The 23,684-nt window shown below is 47.6% G+C and overlaps 2 protein-coding genes across 3 annotated transcripts; both read right to left on the bottom strand.

Moving 5' to 3' along the window:
* Positions 1-512: 512 nt before the first annotated feature.
* On the bottom strand, positions 513-10,116 carry C3H2orf72 (chromosome 3 C2orf72 homolog). 2 transcript variants are annotated; one of them, XM_072996337.2, is made up of 3 exons: positions 9,381-10,116; positions 5,781-5,897; positions 513-4,313 (listed from the first exon to the last, which is right to left on the bottom strand). In XM_072996337.2, exons 1-3 carry the CDS (start codon positions 10,030-10,032, stop codon positions 4,222-4,224), a joined length of 861 nt encoding a protein of 286 aa, XP_072852438.2. In that variant the 5' UTR covers positions 10,033-10,116; the 3' UTR covers positions 513-4,221. The 2 variants fall into 2 exon arrangements, with proteins under 2 accessions (XP_072852438.2, XP_072852440.2); XM_072996339.2 differs by having other exon boundaries at positions 4,277-4,419.
* A 7,565-nt stretch (positions 10,117-17,681) lies between these two features.
* On the bottom strand, positions 17,682-23,665 carry RPL35A (ribosomal protein L35a). Its single transcript, XM_020811246.3, has 5 exons — positions 23,548-23,665; positions 21,144-21,186; positions 20,721-20,873; positions 19,022-19,166; positions 17,682-17,741 (listed from the first exon to the last, which is right to left on the bottom strand). The coding sequence occupies exons 2-5, from the start codon at positions 21,152-21,154 to the stop codon at positions 17,718-17,720; spliced, it is 333 nt and encodes a 110-aa protein (XP_020666905.1). The 5' UTR covers positions 21,155-21,186; positions 23,548-23,665; the 3' UTR covers positions 17,682-17,717.
* Between the last annotated feature and the right edge of the window lie 19 nt (positions 23,666-23,684).

Genomic DNA, 23,684 nt, shown 5'->3' with positions numbered 1-23,684 from the left:
AATGCATCTGAATGAAAATACACTCCTGTCACCAAAACAGAACAGAAATGAAAGGGGGGGGAGCATGTCTCAATCTGCAGCTCTGCCACTTAAAACATTTCTTTATTGATTAAAACTGTCCCTCTTCAATTAATCAGCTAGTTAAATGTAATAGTCAATGCCAACTAAGAGCAGATCCACTGAATCAATGGGAGTTACATACCAATGTCCCTTTGATTAAATGGGAACTATTTTAATACGGATTGGAAATTAAGAATTCATCCCCAAATCTTACCAGCGAATCTACTAAGTTATGCTGTGTTTGCATGCATGAACAAAAAATTTATGGTACGTCAGCTCATTTCATGGCCAGTTTTACTCATGAGTTTATTCTGTCCTGGTTAAAAGTTTATGCCAGGCCACAACTGATAATATTCACTATTGTGGACGGATTGTTTTTTTTTTTTTTTTTTTTTCCCTATACAAAACCAGCAATATTTTTGGAAGTCAACAAACACTTGCAACACTCTTGATTAAGGATGTATTTTAAAATATACTTTATTTATTTGATACACAAAATATTGCCTGTTATTAAAAGCAGAGGGTGATCTGAACAAGCATTGAGTTTTGATCTTTTATTTCTCGCAGCTAATCACAGAATGCCCCCATAAAATCATCTACTCCTTTGACCTGATCAGAACCCACTCACAATCCACCAGCAGCTGTACAGCAAAGTTAACACAATTTGTTGGTGGTGTGGAGGGGATGCATCCGAACATTATATATATCTCTCCAAGAGGGAGCCACCACTGCATCGGCCGTCCTCCTGGTCATAACCTCTTGAACGTCATGACAGAGGAATCCAGAGCAAGGCCTTCCGTGCTGAAGGGAACAGATCAGAGACGGCGGTTCTTAAGGTATGCAAGCCTCAAGCCATTTAGGGCTATAAACTCATCTCCTTGAAGGGATTCAGCATGGTAGGCAGTGCAAATCAAATACATAAATGCATTTTCTGTATCTTGTGCAGAGCATTGAAAAGTTGGGTTTTTTTTTTAAAGAATGAGGGTTCCTAAGAGAAGTCATATAAAAAAGTAACATTTCCCATTTCTGACCTCTTCCCAATGAACTGGACAGTTGAACATGAATGTTTCTTAAGGGAAAGCCTGCCTACAGTGTGCAATCTGCACTCGAGGTCACTAAAACATGAATGACAGTGGCAAACTCCAGTTTCATCATCTATATTGGTCCGTGCTAGCTTGATCAAATCTACCGATTTATCCCGTGAAGAATTTTTTAAAAAAAATCCACATTAAATAGATCCTGGGCTGGTGTCATATGACTCACCTTTTCAGTCCATTCAGTTTTCTGAAGCAGGAACTGCCAGGTGGAAACAAAATCATAAGTCTCGAGAAGGTAGGGTTTAAATAATGGCTTTTTTATTATTGTAATTAAGTTTAAAATGTTCCGAATGATTTTTCTCGACGGGAGAAGCCAGTGGTCTTTTTCCCCCTACTTTGATGCCAGCCAAACAACCCCCCTGGACAGATAACCGTGCATATTCTGTGCAGCGTCACCGCAAATGAGGAAGCGCAGAGGCCGATGGCGATAGTCCTCCCAGAAAGGAGGTGTCAGGGTTGATCTAGATCTGCAAATGAGCTCTAGCAGCTTTTGTTTCCTTCAGGAGCATGTCTTTTGCAAAGTTAATGGCACTTGGTTTCCCATCGAAGACCAAGCCACCGTCAAATGCATTGCATCACAACAAGGACAGCTCGGATCAACACCCTGTTCTTGGGAAAATCCATTTATCCCAAGCTACCATCAGGCCTGCAGTGAAGTTCAGAGAAGCCTTTGGGGGGGGGCATAAGATTAAGTGAAGTCATGGCCCATGTTCATCGGGAGGTCAGTGAGCTTTGATCCTGCGTTCTTTGGCTACATCGCTTCCTACACGGCGGAACATGCAGGAAAATGACCTGTTTTGCTGCCACCACAACATTTTCAATTCAACAACCAGCAAAACTCTGCAGACACTGTATTTTCTGCCAGGATTTCTACGCCTCTTTGCTTTGCAATTTTTTTTTGTGGTCCAGAGAGTTGGTGACACAACCAATGAGCTTCCAAAAGACAGCCAAAAATTATTATTATTTCCCAGCAAACGGTTGTTCCTCTGGAAAATACAGGGAATTGGCCGAGATGGCTTGATGCCCTTTTGGGTGTGGGACGAGATGGCAGCTGTTTTACAAGGGTCACTTTTTCTCTGCTGTTAAGACTCTTCCACCGTTGACACCTGCAGAAATCTAAAAGGCACATTTTTTCCCCCAGCATGAAAGCACAAAGGGAAACTTCACCCGTGGTTTGTTCTGCCAAAGGCCCCTGTACAAGGCAGAAATGCCCAGTCCTTGGAAAGGGAAGACATCAAAACTCTTTCTGTCACATCGTGGCCTCCACTAGTATCCGGCTGCTCACAAATGAGCAGCACCACAGCCTGTTCCGTGTGCGATTCCTCCTTCCCTCATCCAGTTACGCAGCGGGAAAGCCAGCAACCCCTCGTACAATGGGAACGCCCCTTTGAAACAGAGGGACTGCTTCCAGCTTGAATAACTGCAAACTGGGATCAAGCAGGTTACTCCTGCTTGATCACTTCCCTCCCCAAAGAGGAACAGAATACTAGCCCTAGAATTAAAGTTAGAAGTAGTAGATCAGGATTGGGCAACCTATGGTCATCCAGAGGTTGTTGGCTTGCAATTTCTCATCAGCCCCATCACCACCAGCCAGAAGACCTAGTGGTGACAACTCACGGGGAGGGGGGGCTGTAGCCTCACAACATCTGGAGGGCTGCAAGTTTCCTCCCCCAGCAATTACACCATGAAAACTCAAAAATTCTGTCCCAGGTAACTGCCCCCGCCCAGCCAGGATCCCTAGAAGGTACGACACACAGCTCTGTGGCTTCCAAAATGATTATTTCTGCTTCGGTTCAATCCCTCCTCTGCTTTAGCCAACATGTCATGAAACACATGAACCAACATGACCCATCGGCCCTGACTGAAGACAACAAACGCTGTGACTCAGAAGCTAGCCTTCTCCAAGCTGGCCACCTTCTGGAATTCATCTCCTACGATCCCCTCCCGCTGACCGTGTGAGCCAGGGCGGATTAGAACCACGGTCGAAAACATCTGGAAAGCACCAAGCCGGGGAGGCTTGCCGGGCAGAGACGGGAGGGGCTCTTGCAGTGGAATTGCTTTTCCCCCTTTCTTTCAAAAGAGTGTTCTTTCAGAAGGCCAGGCAACAAGATGATCTAAAGACCAGCCTGTAGATTTCCACTTTTTGAGGCTGCGTGAAAAGATTAAGGATCCAGCCCCTTCTTCTCTGTCTGTCGCCTCTCTGAAAAGGCCAAGACAGAAACGGCACTTATAAACAAGGATGTTTCTATAAAGCAAGATTCCAAAACAAATCTCCTCCCAGGGTTGGCAGGAGATGCACAAGGTACACCTGGGTCCTGCTGCTTGCAGGACGTGCCTTTTCAGGCTACAGCAGAACTGCTAGAAAGCACACAATTCAGTGGAAGTACAGACTATCCATTGGGAAGAGGCTAGTGATGTCATGCTTTGTTTCCAGCACAGATTTACACGGATGCAAATCTGGACGGCATCTCCTCATGGTGGCAAAGAAGTCAAGGAACAAAGACAGGCAGTTGTTTTGCTGCTTGAAGTCTAACTGTTCCTCTCAGTCCTTCCAAAGGACAATGATTAAGCCCCGTTCTGACTGCTTACTTCACATCTGAAGGCAGGGACACATCCCCAGAAGTCAGGGAATTAAATATCGTAATCTTAGGTCCACTGCAAGACAGACATTCGGAAGGCGACTGGAATGCCAGGTCCAACCGTCTGCACCTCTTCCAGTACAAGCCCACTCCTTCTTGCCGTCGGTTGAGAACCGTTCTTGATGCCAACAGCTTTTGCCCACTTTTAGCTGGCTGAAAGTCAAAAGAACGGCTTTCCTGGCCGGGGGCTGGAAAAAGAGGAAGAGAAGGAAAGGCTCCGGACCGTTGATGCTGCAAGACCCTTGCAATCAAAGGAAGGGAAAGCAGCTTCTTCTGAAGGACCGGCAGAGGTTTCACAGAGATTTCTACCAGGAGCATAACAGGGAGATCCTCTCCCTTGGTCCTGCTTCTTGGCGAAGGATAGAAAAGGGTGGTTCCCCCCTTTCACCCCAGAGGGCAGCACTAGAAGGGATTCCAGCAGCCTCCTACGAGCCGGCCTTTCCGTGCATTTCTTCACATTTCCCGTTGGGCGTCAGGTTGGTCAAAGCCATGCCTTCGTCCGCATCTTGCAGGGTATCTGTGTTGGGAAAAGGAAACCTGGCTGAGGACATATCTGTTCAACAATACACAGTAGGACCTCCATATCTACAAGATCAGTATCTGCTGGTTCTCTTATCCACAGTCTGAAAATATTAAAAGAAAAAATTCAGGAAATATGTATTTCTAGCTATGAAGTTACCAGAACTGGCCTCAAGAGGGAGTCACAGACCATGCTATGTACAGCATTTGCTAGAGGAACATATTTCCATGTTGTCATAACCATACCTGGCCACAAGAGGGAGCCAGAGACTATGCTATGCATAGCATTTACTGTACTATTATAATAGTGTGAGCTCTAATCCACGTGTTTCAGCATCCGCGGGAAGACTTGGAACTGATCCCTCTGCGGACACAGAGGTCCTACTGTACCAAGTTTCAGACATATTTAATCGTTATGATCGCCTTCCCTAACCAATTTGCCATCCCAGTGCATAGACGTAAGGTTTGTAGTCTAACTCAACCAGATGATGCCAGTTTGGTAAAGGCAGACCCTACAGTTCCCAGTCAATATATAAACTCCATTAAGGAAGAGGGAGTAAAAAGTTCACCAAGTGTAGAAACTTCGAAGCTTAGCGCTGGCATGGAAAAAAATGTAGAATCCTAGAATTATGAATTTGGAAGGGACCTCTAAAGGCCATCGAGTCCAGCCCCCTGCTCGAGGCAGGAACCCAAATCAAAGGATATCTTGATGCCAGGGGGTTGTCTAAGTATCTCTTGAAGGCCTCCTGTACTGGAGCAGTCCCCAACGTCATGGATTCTGTTCTCGTACTGCTCTTCCTATGGCTTCCCCCAGCCCTCTCGTTACTCCCATTTCCAAGATTCTTCCAGCAGGAATGTCCCATTTGTAATTTGTAGGTTAAAAATCCTGTAATTCTCCATTCTGGGAATTTTACTTGAGAGACCCTCACATCTAGAGACACCTCAGTTTTGCTCACCAGGAGAAAAAGCCCAGCTGGGAAAGCTTCAAGGGCCTAAAAGAGAGGCTTCACAGAAGTTAACTGTGAGTTTATCAAGGCAGAATTCATCAAAATAAGAATGGTGGGATCTGTAGTCCGAATAAAATCTGAATGTATTCGCGAAGGCTTTCACGGCCGGGATCTAATGGTTGTTGTGGGTTTTTCGGGCTTCTTGGCCGTGTTCTGAAAGTGGTTCTTCCCAACGTTTCGCCAGTCTCTGTGGCCGGCATCTTCAGAGGACAGCAAACTGTGTCTCTGTGGCTGGCATCTTCAGAGGACAGCAAACTGTCCTCTGAAGATGCCAGCCACAGAGACTGGCGAAACGTTAGGAAGAACCACTTTCAGAACACGGCCAAGAAGCCCGAAAAACCCACAACAACCACAAAATCTGAATGGCCCGTCTCTAAGAACCCCAGCAGAGGTTGCAATGCAGAACTGCTCTGTTTCCAAGACATAGGAAGAGGTTTCCGCTCTGGCGACAGACTTGCCTTCTCTTAACTCATCGGCCGCTGTATCCAAAGGTCCGTCGCTCTGTTGTCTTGGCCTGACCCAGGGGAGGCACTGCAGGAAGAAAGGGAGCCTCTGCTTCTCCGTCGCCACCTCATCTATGAAACAGAAAGAGAGCCAGCTGTCCTCAGAGAGGCACACAATGCAAAGCAGCTGATCATCACATGTACCCTCAAGTCCACACAGGTCTACACATGCTCAGACATCGCTTCCCAGTGGCTCTGTCCAGTGGCGCTCGGGGACCGCTGGCCCAAGGCCACACCGCCAGCAAGGCACGTGATCCCATCAGCCGCACAGGCCGCAGGTGATCTCACCTGGACTACCTCTCCCCGGGGGGGGGATGCAGTGGGGATTTGAACTCTCGACCGCACGGGCTCTACGGCAAGCCGCTCCAACCCATCCCATCAAAAAAAGGAAACTATTGGGGGGGCTCCTTCCAAAAATAGATCAGCCGGTCAGTCTAACGCGCCCTGAAAGCTTTCCAGATTTCCAAAGGGGGGAATTTCAAAAACGGTCAATTGTGCCACCATCTGGCTATAAGGCAGAAAAAGAACAGAGGGTTCTTTTTGGGGAGAAAAGCAGCATAGAAATATTTTAAATAAATCAATAATTCTCGGGCCCAAAGTTTACCCGTCCAGAGAAGAGGCTGCCCGCTGCATCTCTGTAAGAGTCCCTGAGAAGATGCCCACTTAGCACCGTCAGCTTCTATCGGTTGAGAGGTCATTCTGCATCTAGCCAGCAGGACGGACTGAAACACTCAATACAGACATCCCAGAGAATGGCTGGCTCTCAGAAGAGAGAGGATTCAGCGCATCCCTGCGTGAGTCCTAGTCCTGGGCTCCTGTCTCAGGAAGTCAGCCCAGATCATTAATCTGCAGAAACCCAGGAAACCACCAATGCATTTCCAGTAGCAAAATGGAGAGGTAACCTTGAATACTGGACTGAAAAGAGAGCATGTTATGAGAACTAGGGTGGTGAAGCAGTTAGAGGTGGGTCACGTTGTCCTTTCCGGACGTCCAGAACCAAGCTGCCCGCCCCTCGCAGTCCCCACAGCCCAGTTCATGTCCCCTCAAGCCATGAAATTCACTGGATGCTCTTGTGCCACTTGCTCACACTCGCTCTCTCACCTCCCCCAAGGAAAAACCTCTCTTCTGACTGCCCCTGCACAAAATATTAGCCTCTGAAGGTTGCTTTTCATTAAAAGGGAAAAAAATGAAAATACCCCACCGAAATTGCATTTGCACCTACAAACTTAAAACTAAGGTTTTCTCTCAGGGACCAGAGCTTAGCAGAACTTCCAACGATCTCCAGATTGTCATTGAATGCGGATGTGCTTGAGAGCAAATCCTAGAACCATGAAGTTGGAAGGGGCCCGTAAGGCCATCCAGCCTGACCCCCTGCTCCAGGCAGGAATCCAAATCAAAGCAGATCGGACAGAGGGTTATCTGGTTTTATAGAATCACAGAATAAGTCATAATAATTCTATGAAATGTGCTGCAGAACCCTCTTTGTGACTCACTGTCCCCTTGGACAAGGGAGCCACCTACGGCTACCAACGAGCCAGTCTCTCCAGCCAGCGCAACGGCAGATTCTGGAGCGTGACACTCTGTGATTCCAAACAGAGTCCCAGCCAGCAGATTTAAGTAAATATACACAAGGCTTGGTTCTTGGACACTCGGGGTGGGAGGGCAATCTTTCATTTTCTCCACCCAGCCAATGTTATCAGGAAGAAGCCTGAAGGATTCATGATTTCCAACCGGGAGATTCAGAAGAGCTGGCAACCAAGTAAGAGAGCAAGCTCCTGGCGATCAAGTCAGGGGTCCACGCTGGGAACACCTCTAAAGCTATTTGTTTACAGAGTCTGCAAAAGCTACTTTTTGGGATTACAACTTCCAGAATCCCGAACCAGCACAGGAATTCAGGGAAATCATAAGGGTTGCGATTTTTTTTAAAATTCCAATTTCTCCTTGCTTAGTGTCGGACTTCACTTAGGAAATCTTGTGTTCAGCTTTCTAATAAAATAATAATCTTATAACTGCACAGTTGGAAGGGACCCTCTGGATCACTGAGTCCAACCCCGTCAAGGAGGCTTAGTGGAGGAATCAAACTCCCAACCTCTGGCTCTACCTAAACTGCTGGGTTATCCAGCAGTTCTTTCTACTCCAAACTTGCAGCCGACATTTTCTCAGAATTATGTTTTGCTAGGTGGCCGCTCCGCCCTCTGCCTCAACCTTGGGCCAGCTCCTCTCTCTTCTATAAGATCCAGACACTCAGCAAATACATTTCTGTCACTTCTTATCTAACATCAGGAGAAGGAAAAACAAAACCCATCAAGCTACTCTCAAACAGTGGATATTTTTTTTAACATGCTGTTCGGTGCAGAACCGCACAGCTGGAAATTGGTCAGGGACCACCAGCGCAGAAGAGAGAGGTGTCTCTGATGGAGAGGCATTCGGGTTTAATTTTTCCATTTCCAGCTGCACCATTTCCCTCCCCCAGCTGTGCATCTGATGTCGGACTGCATGTAAAAGAAAAACCCTGCCCTTAAAGACAGAGAAACAAAGTGGACAAAGTGGAGCATCTGGAAGGAAAATGTAGGCAGCCTTCAGTTTTGAGAGACGATGGTAACGTGCTGTGAATAGGGGTCTTGGAACAGTGTCTGGTGTGGCTGAGAAGGCCAATTTGAGAGTGACCGTCCCTTCCACATGGAAGACAAATACAATGTGTCCCCTGTCCAGCTCCCCGATTTTGCTGGTTTTGGGATGGCCTCTTGGCCTCGGCCTGCTGGACAAGGATCTCTTCGAATTGGGAGAGGCCATGATGCACCGCCCGCCTCCAGGCTGAATGCTCAGAGGTCAGGGTTTCCCATCTGTGGAGGTCCATTCCTAAGGCCTTCAGATCCCGCTTGCTGATCTCCTTGTATCGCAGCTGGGGTCTCCCTCTGCGGCAATTTCCCTGCACTCATTCTCCAGACAGGAGATCTTTTGGAATCCGACCATCAGCCATTTTCACGACATGCCCAAAGCAACGTAGATGTTGCTGTTTCAGTAATGTATACATGCTGAATATTCCAGCTCAATCTAGGACTACTCTCTTTGGAACTTTGTCCTGCCAAGTGATGCCAATAATGTGTTGGAGACAATGCATAGGGAATGTGTTTGAGAAGGAAAATAACTGAAGGAAAATCACCTGCAAAAAGTTTTGGCCAACACAGGTAGGGCTATGCAGGTCATCCATCATGCTACTAAGAACAACATTGGGAACGATATCAAGAAATTCCACCCAGTCCTCTGGCTGCTGTTGATATCACACCACCTTTTTTTTAAAACCCCCCCCCCAAATAATAATCATAAAAAAGAAATCACACCACCCGCAGAGCTCCAAAACAGGGCAATATGAGGAACAGCCTACATTCTGCGCCCATCTTTTAACAAAAGACTCAAGTTTCTGGTCCCTGCCTTTCCTCCTTCTGACGGGCCGCGCCTGGTCTTTTGGAAGCTTTTTTTCTTTGGGGGAAGGTTTCTCTTTTTTTTGGGGGGGGGGAACCAACGGGTCCTTGCTGCCCGCCCGGCCTGGCTCACCTGCGCGGAGCTGGAGGGCGGCTCGCAGGGCTCGGCAGGCGGCCTGGCGGACCTCCTCGGCGGCGGCGGCTGGGGGTCCCGGCTCGCTCCGCGGATGGTCTCCGTCTCCTCCTCCGAGGGGGCGGTAAGTGGCGGCCTGGAGGGTCTCCGAGGGTCTCCGGGCGCCGAAGACCCGCCGGAGCAGCGCCTCCAGCTGCGCCCGGGCCGCCTCGCCATCCCTATCCTCCTCCTCGCCGGGCAGGACGGCCACGCCGACCACGGCCGGGCGAGGAGCGCCCAGCTGGCCGCGCACGTCGCGCAGGATCTCGCGCAGGCGGCGGCGCTCGGGCAGCGAGGCGGCGCGCACCAGGACGAAGAGCAAAGGGCAGCCCGGCGGCGCCCAGCCCGCCCCCGCCCGGACGCCCCCGCCCCCGCCGCCCCGCACCCGGTGCACCCGGCGCCCCCCGGGGACCCCCTCCGCCGGCGCCTCCTCCGCCTCCTCCTCCTTCCCGGCCGCCGGCGGGGGGTCGCCGAAGAGGTCGCGGGCGAAGGTCTCCAGCAGGGCCCGGGGGGCCGCCGCCGCCCGCTCGCCCTCGCGCACCTCGCCCACCAGCAGCAGCCGCTCGCGCCCGCCCGCCCGATCCACCAGCCCTTGGAACTCGCGCAGCGCCATTGCGCGGCCAGGCGCGCGCCTCCCCTCGCCTCCCCTTCCCGGCCGCTGGCCCGCCCGACGCACCGCAGGCACCGGGAAGGAAGGAGGGAGCGCGCCTAGCGCCGCCCCCCTCCCTCCCTCTCTCCCTCCCCCCAGGCGCCTCGCCCCGGGACCACCCCCACCACCCCCGCAAGCGCGATCCAGTGACCAGGCACCCCTTTCACCCCCTCCCAAAAAAAAGACAGCCCTCCTGGCCTTTCGCAGCCCGGCTCCCATTCAAGGAAGCCCCGCTCTCCCCTTCTGGAGTCCGTCCATCGCACGTTCCATCGGGACCCCTCTTTCCCTGCGGCCTCCCGCCTCTCCCAAGTTTTAGGGTCTTTTCCCATAGGACTAGGTTTTTTCCCCCAATGTTGGCTTTTTAATGGGGTGAGCCGCCTCGGGTTCTTTTTTAAGGAGAAAGACGGGTTAACATGTTTTAAATAAATAAATAAATTTTGTCGAACCAGTCCCCCAGGGGAAACCGTGATCTCGAGAGGTGGGGAGCACTCCAAGGCGGGAGGCCTTCCGGAAAAAATTCCGACTGCCCACCCACCCCCGCCAATCTCCTTTGACTTGGGTTCTTGCCTCAAGCTAGGGGTTGGACTGGATGGCCTTTAGAGGGCCCCTTCCAACTTCTATGATGTCTTCAGAAGGTTTTCCAGCAGGCCCAGAAACTGTCTTTGGGGGGGGGGGAGGAAGAGGAAAGAAATCTTGGCTGAAAAGTATGAGTCCCCCCCCCAGAATGTCAGGGGACACTGAGGGCTATTCCAAACTCCTAAGAACATTTCTTGCAGCCAAATTTGAATCCAGATAGCAAAACATGATGGCCTCCAAAAGGCTAACCACCCATTGTTCCTTGTAGGGAGAAAGGTGGAATAGAAATACTTTAAATAAGTAAATAAATGTTCTCAGCCGGCTATTAAACATGGGAGTTGTAGTCCAACCTATCTGGAGGACAGGAGGTTGGGGAAGACGTCCTGCGTCTCTGCTCACTGGAGAGCCTCCGCGTTGCCTTACGTTTTCTTTTCAACCTCTTGTAACTTTGGATTTCCACGCCATTATACAAAATGTAACTAACCTGGAATGTTACTACAGTATCTGGCATGATTTGCTTTAAAGAAACACATTTGTTCATCATCCTACCTTGGTAACCGGCACGTTCTGGGGCCGAGGTCTTCACTGCTGCAAGAAATGCAACTGAGGGGTTAACCCTGCAGCCCCATCTGCATTTACTTCCGAGTAAACCCCATTCGATTTTTGTTAGCTCATGTTGCCAAAACCAACCCCTCCTTCATGCATCGCCTCCTCGGGTGTTTGCTTTATATTGTTATATATGCTGGCACTGAAGTTGGAAATAGTACCGAGAATCGGACAGCGATTGTGTTCAGATTTCTCGGGGGCTTAAGCAGTCTTCAGAAACAGGGCTTCAAAATCTAACCCAGAAGTTGCTTTTTACAAAAATGCCACTCTGCCCTAATTCATAGGAAAGTATTGGATTTTTTTCATTATTTTATCTCTTTTTTCCCCCTTTCCAAAAGCACGGCAAACATTTTCGGTAAGGTCCCCGAAATGACGTTTCAAAGTCACAACAAGTAAGCTTTATGCATTGTTCCAAACCTTGACCCTGTTTGTTACTATGCTTGCGTGATAGTAAAGAAATGGGCTATTGTCATTTAAGGACAAACATGTAACAGGCCGTGTTATTATTCTTGATGTGTTTGTTCCAAACTCTGGGGAGAGGAAGGACGACATTCCCGCCCCACCCTTCATGAAAGGGTGGCCTTTTGTGCATCTCTGATAGCAAGTTAAAAACTTTGCCCTGGCATTTAATTTCCGCTTGCCTCTTCTTCCCTGTTCCTGGTGACCTCTGACTTAACCCTTGATGACAAGGGAGGCCTGGCTGGGGATGTGAACGCAATCCACAGTGTACACACGAAAGAGGGTGTTTACCCTTCTTTATTGATTAACGGCTTCCAAGGTCTTCTTGCCTTCCTGTTTGCTGCCAGAAAGCTGTTGGCAGCAGAAAAGGAGGTGGCCTACCTAGCTAGCCAGAGGACTAGAATACAGTGTCTTCAGTATGGATGCGTCCGGGCGAAGGATTGGGTCACCTTTGGAAACAGGAGCAAGCTGGAAGCTTCTCCAGTTTCGCTGCTCTGCACAGTGGAACCAAACTGCCGTTCAGTGGGCGCTGTTTTTCACCCAGCGTACAGGACAATTTTTCTGTGACTGTGGAGAAATTCAATCCGTGCAGCACTCACGTGCATGTCATTTATGTCCCACCACAGGAACAAAAGAAGATCTAGACAATGGCCAAGAGAAGGCTGTTGGAAGTATTTAAGCCAAAATTGTCTAATTATCTTAGACATTTTACTTTGGTTTTAATATTACCTATATATCATATATGTAAGGTAAAGGTAAAAGGTTCCCCTTGACATTTAGTCCAGTCGTGTCCGACTCTAGGGCACGGTGCTCATCCCCATCTCCAAGCCGTAGAGGCAGCATTTGTCTGAAGACAGTTTCTGTGGTCACGGCTGGTCTTCTGACCTTGCAGCACAGAGGGTTCTGCGGTTTAACCTCCAGCGCCACCACATCATATATGTACATAATGTTACATTGTGCAACACTCTGATCGAAAGGGAAGGAAGGAAGGAGGAGAAAAAGAAAGAAAGAAAGAAAGAAAGAAAGAAAGAAAGAAAGAAAGAAAGAAAGAAAAAGAAAAAGACTTAGCTAGTTAAGCCTCATGGTAGAACAGGCAACGCTCTGCAGCTTTCAGCTTGTTGCATGTGCTGTTTCCTGGGGGACTTTGTCCAGATTAACTTTTCCTGGAGCCAGGCCGGCCTGTCAAACAGAGCCGTGTAGGTACACCACAAAACCGTATGCATGAGAATCCAGATGACCAAGGGAGGCCCTTTTTTCAGCCTTCACAGTGGTTTGAGAAAAAAAAAAGGTCCAAATCACGGTTGTCGTTGTTTTCAAGGCAACTGGAGAGGAGACGGCCACTGCCCTTTGGATCCCCATCCTCGGTCATGCAGCCACCCGGCTCCTTTGGTAGCCCACAGGACTCCCAGGCCGAGGGAAAGGCAGGGCGGGAGTGACGTGTGTTCATTGCAGTGACAAGCAGCCGGCTGGAGAGAATGGAAGTTGCCCTTCCCCATTCTGCGCTTTCCCAAGCTCCTGGAGCAGGACAGTCGCTAGGTTTTCTGATGCCGGGAATTCTTTGAGGCCCGAGTGGATGACCTGCAAGCGTGGACTTGGTTTCAAAAGCCCCCTGCAAGCAATCCCTTGATCATCTTATTGCCAGGGATTCTGTGGCCCCCCCGTTATTTTTACACGTGTTGTGTATACGTTCATGCTAAGCATACTGTTTCGAAAGGGGCTGGTTTCGGGAGCATGAGATGGGAGGGGGTGAGAGAGAGAACCTGCAATATTGCAGTTCTATTCATAAAACACTTGTTTCGGGCATGCGGGCAAGCTCTAGTACTGCAGTGGCCGGCCAAACCGTGTAAATCGGTCAGTCTCCACCACGGCTTTATCGATCCGGCCAATGTTTACTGGAAAAAACAAGGCAAAGTCTACTTTCTTCTTGCATTGAGACCTCCGAGCAGCCCTCTGTCCACAGAGTAAACTTGGCAGACTTTACAGGAGTCTCGCTAAAGTATTTTAAAATCGACCTGGACACATCAACCCATCTAAGGCATCCTAAGTGCTTCGTCACTGCGCCCTAGCTTTGTGGGAAAAACAAAGACCGCAGAAGAGAACGCTCTTTTTTGGCTGGTGGGATGGGTGGCTCCTATACAGGGGGCAATCCCTATGGGGCAATCCCTATGTGTCCACTACTGGAGCCTCTGAGAAGGCCAGTAGATGAATTCGTCAGAGGAGCGCCGGCGCTAGAAAAGCTGTTCAGAAAATGGCTGTGTGGTTCTCTGCTTTGAGCGATTTCCATCAGAGGTTTACAGCACTGGTTCTTAACCTTTGTTACTCAGATGTTTTTGGACTGCAACTCCCATAAGCCTTTACTATCAGCTCTGGTGGCTGAGGTTTCTGGGAGTTGCAGTTCAAAAACACCTGAATAACAAAGGTTAAGAACCACTGGACAGCACTGAATGACGGAGGTGTTCATGGTTTCGTTTGGAAACAACAAGACGCTTGGACTCAAGACACTTATCACCAGGGATCCTGTGGTGCCTAGTTATTTTATATGTATTGTTTTGAAAAGTGTTGGTTTACAGTAGTATGTATGTGATCAGAGGGGTGAGTGAGGAACATGCCGTATTGACAGGAAAGATTCCACCTGGGTGGAAGTAAAACGATGGGAGTAGAACGTGGGTGAGGTGGTGGGAGAAGACCAAGAGAACGCTGGAGTATTTACAACCTCACATGCTGCCTGTGGTTTGAGTGGCTGGGAGGGACGTTTTTGGACGGGGGACTGTCAATCTGTTCAGCACTAACCAGTCATTTCCTGCCACCTCTGACATCAAGAGAGAGAGAGCCCCTTCATCTCTGCTGAGTGTTTTCTCTCTCTTAAACGGTTAGAAACATTGTCAGTTTCCAACGGTTCACAACTGCGAGTAATGAAACACTTTTATTCTTTCTCCTACCCAGGTCTCAAAATGAGTTGAAACTACGTAAGTGCCAGGCCATGAGAAAGGTGTGGTCTATCTGGGGAACTTGAAGCTATTCTCCTCTGCGAGTCTTTGTCCTTCTGCTGCATCGTTCAAAATGACACAGACAGTGGTAATGGAAGACAAAAACCTACAGCTCTGATGGGGTGTCCGTAGCCCCCGTTTTGGAACTTATTTTTTTCACCAAGGAACCTGATCCTGACGCATCTGTCCATGATTTTTTTGGGGGGGGGAACGTTTAAAGTTTTGAGTGCACCCTTCGCAGCCCGAGGAAGACTGATACGGGTCCCAAGCCAACTTGTGTTTTTTCAGTGGTGTCCCCCAGTCTTGCCTCTGGACTGTGTATGAAGGCCACACCATCTTTTCCCTTTGTGAAACTGGTAGCACTTGCTTGTAGGCCTGCTGAAGCCACTGTAAAGATGCTTTACACCATAAAAAGCTGAATGTGTGATGAATATTTTCTTGTCCTGGTGGCCCTTCTCCTGTCAGGGCCTTTGCACACTTCATTTTGCACACTTCCAGGCGGTTTCTTCTACTACAGAATCATAGCTTTGCAGGAATTGGACCTTAACTTCTGTCCATGACCTGAACCTTAACATCTGTCCTTAACCATCCAGAGTAAACCTTTGGTCTAAATGGGCGGGATAGAAATCCAATAAATAAATAAATAAAAGACCGACACGGAGACAGATGGCTACTAAACAATGGCCAAAGTCTTGTTGCATCACACAAGCACATTTGCTGTGTGTTCACGGGCCCCCAGGAATCTCGTTAGGGCTCCTTATTTCCTAGGGAGTAGCGGACCAAAACGTACGAATTAGTTACGTAACAGGATTTGGGCCAAGGTAAGCCACTAAACATTAGTCCTTGAGGCATCTACAAAAGGCATTTAAAACTTCCAGGCTTTGAATGGAGCGGCCAAGCTTGACTTCCCTTAACACGTACTTGTGCCTCCACTGTGGTTTTACTGCCCCCCAGCAGTAGAGAAACACATACAGTTCAAGAGAAGGAACGGTGCTGGATGGCAACAGACCTACAAGGATCATTTGGGAGTCAACTGTAGTTTATCCTGGTAGAAAGCCTGCACCTTTTAAAGAGAAAAGCAGAATAAAACCATTTTAAATATGTAAATAAAATCTTTCATGTTTTGATTATTATATCTTATCCTCTATTGGGATCTCCCGTAGTCAAGGGAATCTTACCGACCGAGAACCATGAGTTACGTTGTCCATTATCTGTTCCTCAGCACTTTGTTTCTGAGAAGATATTTAAACTGGTCGGAAGAGAATTAATTATATCAGCTCTTCATTCACAGCAATTCTCAAGTAGATTTCAGCTTAGAGATCATGTAGGTTTTAATAGCTCTGCTACAGCCTTATGGGCTATCAAGACACTTACAACTGATGGCAACCCTTAAAAGGCTTTAAGGTATGTGAGATATTAAAGGAGTGGCTTACACGGCCCCCCTGTAAACTTGCATGGCTGAGCAGGGATTTGAATCCAGGACTCTGGGGGTGGAAAGACAGAAAAGTTGAAAGGGCTAGGATAATTATGAGGCAGTTTAAGGTAGAATCACAGCCAGTTTAATGGATTGATTGAGAAGGGACAAATGTGGCATCTAAATCGAAGACTGAATGATTCTACTTTTGGCAGGATGTAAGGCTAAAGTGACTTCAGTGGCCAGTGAATCAAAGAGGTAAAATAGATTACTAATGGATATACCTGATGACGTGGTGGCACTGCGGGTTAAACCACAGAAGCCTCTGTGCTGCAAGGTCGGAAGATCAGATGTCATAAGATCAAAACCAAATGGTGGAGGGGTCGCTTGTCCCAGCTCCCACCAACCTAGCAGTTCGAAAGCATGCAAATGTGAGTAGATATAGGGACCACCTCGGTAGGAAGGTCACGGCATTCTGTGTCTAGTCACGCTGGCCACGTGACCATGGAAACTGTCTACAGACAAACGCTGGCTCTACGGCTTGGAAACGAGGATGAGCACCGCGCCCTAGTCGGACATGACTGGACTTAAATGTCAAAGGGAACCTTCACCTGATGAACTTGTGTACAGAATACAAATAGGAATTCATCTAGTTTTATGCTCCAAATGTGCATGTTTAGGCGTATATTCTATATATTTGGATGCAAATGGTTCATGTAGGTGGAGAAAGCATCTCCGTGTCCACTAAAGCCAAAGACACCTAAACTATGAAGTCACATCATGGCTGGGGAAAAGGGTGAAGACAGATCAGGGCCCATCTTGCGGATCTCTTGATGATTTGTACTGAAGTAAGAGACACAGAAAGCATCCTCCCCCCCCCCAAAGGAATGTGAGGGCTATGAATACATCTGGGCATCTTCTGGGCAACGGCAGGACAGTCAGCCTGATCCTTCCACTCTGGAAACATGACTGGACTGCAAATGAAACGAACCAAGAACGAGCAAGTGGCTGATGTCAAACTGGCTACCAACAGCAAAAGAGAAGAAGTGTTCCCATTTCAGTCAGGCTGTTCAAAATGTTATCAGAAACTTCGGAGTAAGGAGGAGCAGACTTTTATGCGAACAGACTCTACATTTAGTTTAGTTGTAATATTTAACACCAAGTGGGCTTGCAATGTGTTGCAAGATACTCTTAAATTAAAGAACAGGGTATATCTCTTGCCTTCTGGTAGAGCACCTGGTATATCTTAAGGCTGCAATAAAAACAAAGATGCCAAAAGGCCCAGAATCTTCCTTCTTACTACAAAATACATTAGAGATATGACTGAGCTGGCTTCAGAATGCAGTAAACAGATACGGAGTGATCCAGCATCTTCAGTCCAACAGCTTCCAAAAGCAAGAACGCTAGTGGCAGAAACGGCAGTGAAAAATTTCAAAGCTTTATTTTTTTTTAAAAAGCAACAAAATAGAACCTGTCACTTTGATGCCTTTGTTAGCAACAACAGATCTTTTCCCATTTTTGATTCATCTGAACAAAAGGAAAACATAACAATAAGACCAAATATACAATAGTGGAATATATTCTGAATTTTATTTTTCAGTAGAAATTTAGACTCTAGATGGATACAGCATCTGCCAGAAAAAAGAAGAAGAAAAAGAAAAAGTTAGAATAGATACAGCAAAGTTACAGAAATGTCATGAAGGGATCCTTAGACGTCCCTGTGGTTTTTCAGACATTTAATCAAATTTGTCTTGCTGAATATTCTGAACATCTCATAAGTTACTTAGTTATCCTGGAGAGCAAAGCTATTGCCTTTTCAGAACTGGCCTAAGAACCCAGCCACATTCCCAAGAAGCACTAAAACTCTCCCCCTGCAAGAGGGCTCTGGGGTTATCAGAGCATGGATGGGGGCTCTCCCAAGGCTGTTAAGTGCAGTAACATCCATCAATAAGGCTAGTAGAGGAGTCTGCAAGTTCACAGTCTTGATGGGAAAAAGTTCAAGGTTCGAACCCAAGTATTCCCGACATTTTCTAAGCCAACTCTGTAATAATCTCTGAGCACCGGCTATGCCAGACCTGGACAAAGTGTGGCCCAAGGGCCACATATGGCCTGCAAGCCACTCCTGTCTGGCCCACCAGTCATCGCTCCAGTCTGGTGTTCAAACACTTGTTCAAGCCCAAGACAGACTGGATTTCTCTCACTGAACAAGCTTAACATCAAAACCATTTGCAGCTATTTGTCTAAAGTTGATTAGTTGCTTATCTTTAACATACCGCAAAAAACCTCTTTAGTACTTGTAAAGATTAACAAGTTTAAAATAAAAACAATCATAACATCACTGTTTCATTTTATTTTTAAGTTGGTTCAGCCCCCGAACACAGTTCAGATTTTTCATGTGGCCCCTTATAGAAATTAATTGCTCACCCCGGGGTTACACGGAGTTACAGTAGTCAGACTCTTATCAGATACTTAACCAAAGCTTACACTAGCTGCTGCCCCATAAAAGTGTGCAAAGTATTTGAAATCATTTATAGCAGCGGGCCCCAACCTTTTTGGGGCCGCGGACTGGCTGGAGGGGGGAGCGAGCTCAATGCGTGGGCGACGGAGGCAGATACACCTGCATGACACACCCACCGTGCACGTGTGCACAGATCTGCATCCATGGCCCAGTTCTGGCAAACCCACGGACCAGCATTGGGCCGCAGACCGAGGGTTGATGACCCCTGATTTATAGTAGGTTCTCAAACTAGGGTTCCCAGATGTTCTTGGACTGCAATTCCCAGAAGCCTTCAGCACTTGCTGTGTTTATAGCTGTTTATTCACATAGTTTTAAAAATAATAAATAAATAAGAACACCCCTCCCCCCCATGGCTCAAGCTTGCCAAGGCTACAGGTGGGCGCGTCTCCTTACCACTCGGATCCTGTGTCCAATGGCTTTGGCAGGCAGGTTAGAGCGGAACTTGGCTCGCACCATGCCGCTGTTCCCGTGGGCGCGCGTCACCTTCCCCCAGATTACTCGGGTCCTGTTGGGTTTGCCACCAGGAGTCACCGTGTTGCTGAAAAGAGAAACAAACAAACCGTTAAGCCCCACGCCTTTTTCACCTAAGACTCTCATAGGAGAATCTCAGCTTTCAGAACTATGTTTCTACTGATGTGTGGAGATTTTTAAAAAACGGAGCTTGCTTCTAGTGAAAAGCACTACAGGCTGGAGTTGACATTAGGTAATAAGGAAGTTCCCTTTGTGATGATCGTTCGCACACCCAAGCGCAGGAACCCGCTGGTAAATCCCTTCAGAGCAAGAAGTGTGTAATTAACTGCGTTTTATCCCAACACCTAGCTTATTTTGCTCAAGGCAGGAGAACCACAGACGGAAAATAAGTTTTTTCCTTTTGAGAAATTCTTGTAGCAATACTTTAATAATTCCAAATATGGGCTCAGGCTGGGATTGCTCTGTTAGTCCCGCAGAAGCACAGAAGAAAGGCTGTTCTGTCCCTGGATAATTTCTACCATTCTGTCAGGCATAAATCAATTAGGGGTCCTTAGCAGGAACAAGCACCAATCACATTGTCTATAGAGTGCCCCACTAATTAACTAAATGAATTGCACAGCAAATGTCACAGTCTGCTAAAAACTACATCAACTGTACCAACAGGGATAAAATAGACACACAGTTCCTTATGTATGCAACTCAACATGCCGGTCTTCCTTGAAACTGAATTACCAGATCAAACAGTAGCATAGAGACCTCTTTTTCTGCATTGACACGAAGTAGGCAGCAATGGGCTGCTTCAGATTTGGAAAATTCTCCAAGGATTTGATGCCAGAACAACATTTTAGCATTGGGACAGAAATAAATGTAAATTATTTTAGCCACAGTCTGGGATTTTCTTATTTGTATCTCTCTCTTTTCCAAAAAGCCTTTAACTGTATTTTCCCCCCTTAAACCTTGGTGCTGCTATGTCTTCTCCCGACTGAGAAGATCCACGAAGTGGCAAGTTAACATCTGTGTAAATGCCACTGATTCAGTGGGTCTACTCTATCTGGGATTACCAAGTGGAATCCGGTGCATAGTTCCAGACAGAGATGTTTGCTCCTTGCAGTTGCCATCAGCCCCTTTTAACTGAAAATATAAAAGATGGAAGATGGAATCCTCAGCATGCAAAGTATGGTGTACCACCTTGCAGTCCCAACCACGCCAGGTGTTTTACGTTGAAACAAAACAATGTCTACAAAACCACATGGTAAGAACCAGAGTTTAGCAGGAATTCCTACCTAAGCTTTTCCTGGTTCAGCTGTAAATCTCTTCAACGTTCTACAAGTGTCTTGGATAAATCATTTACATAAGATCATTTAGAGGCATATTCCTCTGATTGTGAGCAATATTACACGGGAAATATACAAATAATTTTTTTCTCTACGTTCACATCTCCTCTACACTTACCACTGCTTAACTGCATTGAAAATGTGTTTACTGACAGAATTTTACTCCACACTGGAGCGTGCCTTTTGAGATGGTGTAATGTGTGCTTCAAGTGAGACCTCTGAACATGATTATGAAACTTTTTAAAAGACTATGGATGAAGCCCTACTGATTGGTCCCGATAACTCACTTTTTTGCTTTGTAGACATAGGCACATTTCTTGCCCAAGTAGAATTCTGTCTCGTTACGGGAATACACTCCTTCAATCTTCAGAAGTGCAGTATGCTCCCTCTGGTTTCGGAGGCCTCGTTTGTAGCCAGCAAAAGTGGCCTTGGACCACAACCTAGGGAATTAAGTGGACAGGTAATTAAATCCCTGCCTTTCCACAAGCTGCATTACAACACAGAATTGTAGAACACTTCACATTTCAGATGAGCAGAAAGCCTGCACAGCTCTCGTTTTCTGGGAGAACTACAGATGCTTCTAATGTGCTAGAATATTTACCACATAATAATCCTTCCACAGTTTATATATATTGTGGTACTAAATAAGTGCACGTGAAAGAAAAGCTTGGAAGAAAACGTAAGTATTACCAAGAAGCACAGCTTCCTACCTGCCAGTCATGGTACCGCCTTGAAGTCCTGTCCCCAGCAGGCCTAAAGGAAGGAAGGAAGGAAATAGAAGCCATCAGCTGTGATGTGCAATGGTCAGGATCAATGTAATAAGCTAGTCTCCCCAAACTGTTTTACCAAATGAGCCACAAGCGAACCCGATTCGTTGGTTTTTCTGGTTCATGGTTTGGTTTGCGCCCATTTCTAATCACAAAGTAAGGCATGTTTGACAAAAGCCAAACCATTTTCTACCAAGTAAAACACTTTTAATCTGGACTGACATTCAAGATCCAGTGGTTCAAATCTGATCAGTGTTCAGTAAAGTCTTTATAAACTGGTGCGGATGGTGTGCCAGAGTGCATCTCAGTCATGTGCATGACATCACAACTAATAATGCAATCAAGCTGTCCCGTGGCATTTCTAAATCAATCAGCCAGACAAGTTACACAAACCTTTTGTGAAAAAATGTAGCTATTCCAGCTAAAAGATATTTAGAAATATATTACAATAAATAACTGATAACACAAGTTAGCACTTCTAGAGGACTGCCTGGCTCAGTCCATGAGATGCTGCAGTGTCAGAAGTGGGTTATGGAGTCCTGCTGAACAGACTAGTCAACACAAATGCTATAAAACCATGCTACACTTCAATATTTAATGAACACTCAAAGATCAAACATGCCAGTTCTGCTGTACTTCCAACGCTCCCCCCTCCCCCCGGAGGCTACTTTCATCTCCCTCCTTTTGCTGAGGAACAATGTCTACCAACTGGCATCCGTGTGGAGCCCTGGAGAATATCAGGGAGTGGACATAGGAGTGGAGCAACCAGGCTCAGCCTCACTCTTACTAGGGCATGAGTGAGAACCACTGTAATGCGCTCTGCGTGGGTCTACCTTTGAGATTGATGCAGAAGCTCCAAATGGTGCGGAATGCAGCGGCTAGATTCCTTAGTGGGGTGAGAAAATATCAGCATATCTCCCCCACTCTGGCTGCCTTGCATTGGCTGCCCATTTGTTTCCGTATTGACTTCAAAGTGTTAATGATGACATATAAAGCCCTAAACAGTTTGGGACCTTGATATTTGGCAGATCGCCTTCTCCCACCTAGATCTACCCAAATTACTCGGCACAGCCAGGAGGGACGGGTGAGGGGCCTAACGCTGAGAGAGGCCCGGAAGGAAAGAAAGAAGAAACCTGGCCTTCTCAGCAGTGGACCCTCATCTATGGAACAGCCTTCCAACAGAGATCCACTTGGCTCCCTCGCTGGGTGTTTTTAAGAGCCATTTAAAAGACTTGGCTCTTTAGGCAGGCCTTCCCTTCTGTCCATTCTTGAATTCTATCTTCTTGTTTTCTATCATTCCCCACCTTGAATCCACTACTTTATTGATTCAACTGTTTAATGTTCACGATGTTTTAATGATATTTTATGATATTTGTAAGCTGGCCTGAGCAGACGCTGTCTGGGGTGGGGTAGAAATCTAATAAATAAATAAAAATGACTGTCAAACCGAACCAAGAGAATGGAAATAGAGCTTATCACAAAACCTAACTCAAATGGTCAATAGAAGAATAAAGTGACCATCCAGCCACTTGATGCCATCATTTGTATACATAGGGAAGAAATCAGATGTAATGCTTTACTGATGTCCACCTCTTAAAATAACCCTGCAAGAGACGGCAGCAGCATCCCTCCAACCCACAGGAGGGAAATAAGGCCTAAAAGTTACTACCTCCCCTAAACCAACAAGAGAACAGAGAATGTCCTTGCCATGTTTGCTAGGCTAGCCCTGCGGGATCAACGAGTTCAACACACGTTGCTTCCAACAAGGACAGTAGATAATGGAAGGCAGCTCTGTTAGTCTATGCCAGGCAAAAACAAAGGAGGGGGGAAAACAATAAAGACGACACAAACAGTGTGGCACCTTAAAGACGAAATGCTGTGTATTCGCGTGAGCTTTCACTGTGCTTGCGAAAGGGGACTTAACCCATGAAAACCCACATTAAAATACAGTTGCTACTCTAAGGGGCCTCGCGGGGTTTGGAGGCGATCCTTTCTCTCCCTTCCCTCCTAAAACCGCGCCGGCTTTTACCGCCCCTCCTCGCCCCCCTCGGCCGCTTGCGAGCTCCGGGGACTCCGAAGAGAAGCCGCCTTCCTTCTCCTTCGGGGCCGCCCCGTCTTCTCTTCCCTTCCTTTCCCCGAAAGGCCTCCAAGGACCGTCCCGTCCTCTCCCGAGCCCAGCCTCCCGCAGCATCCGCCCCGCATCCCAGCCATCCCGCCGGCGCCGGCCTCCGGACCGGGCCCGTCGCAGCCCTCGGCCTTTCCTTCGCCTGCCCGCCGGGCTCGGAAGCCGCTTGGCGCCCGCCCGGGCCTCCCCTCGGATCCCCCAACGCCCGCACCGGCTTCTCACCTCAGCTCCACCGGCCCAAGATGGCGGCGAGAAAGAGCGAGAGGAAGAGAGAGATGGGAGATAGAGAGGCAGCCGCGAGGCACGCTGGGAGAGGAGATCGCGAGGACCCCTGTCCCCCCGGCCGGGGTGGCCTCCGC

The sequence above is a fragment of the Pogona vitticeps genome, chromosome 3 (assembly GCF_051106095.1).
Source record: "Pogona vitticeps strain Pit_001003342236 chromosome 3, PviZW2.1, whole genome shotgun sequence".
Taxonomy (NCBI): Eukaryota; Metazoa; Chordata; class Lepidosauria; order Squamata; family Agamidae; genus Pogona; species Pogona vitticeps.
Note: the sequence above shows the minus strand (reverse complement) of the source record. Positions and strands in the feature narration are given on the sequence as shown.

Bases quoted from the DNA above. Each gene is read 5' to 3' on its own strand.
- C3H2orf72 (XM_072996337.2), bottom strand. From the start codon at position 10,032: ATGGCGCTGCGCGAGTTCCAAGGGCTGGTGGATCGGGCGGGCGGGCGC. The intron at 5,898-9,380 runs GTGAGCCAGGCC...TCTGTTTCATAG, and splicing joins CGCCCTCCAGCTCCGCGCAG to ATGAGGTGGCGACGGAGAAG. The intron at 4,314-5,780 runs GCAAGTCTGTCG...TTCCCAACACAG, and splicing joins GGCCGATGAGTTAAGAGAAG to ATACCCTGCAAGATGCGGAC.
- RPL35A (XM_020811246.3), bottom strand. The intron at 19,167-20,720 runs GTGAGTTATCGG...TTCTCTTTTCAG, and splicing joins TATGTCTACAAAGCAAAAAA to CAACACGGTGACTCCTGGTG. The intron at 17,742-19,021 runs GTAAGGAGACGC...TTTTTCTGGCAG, and splicing joins TTGGACACAGGATCCGAGTG to ATGCTGTATCCATCTAGAGT.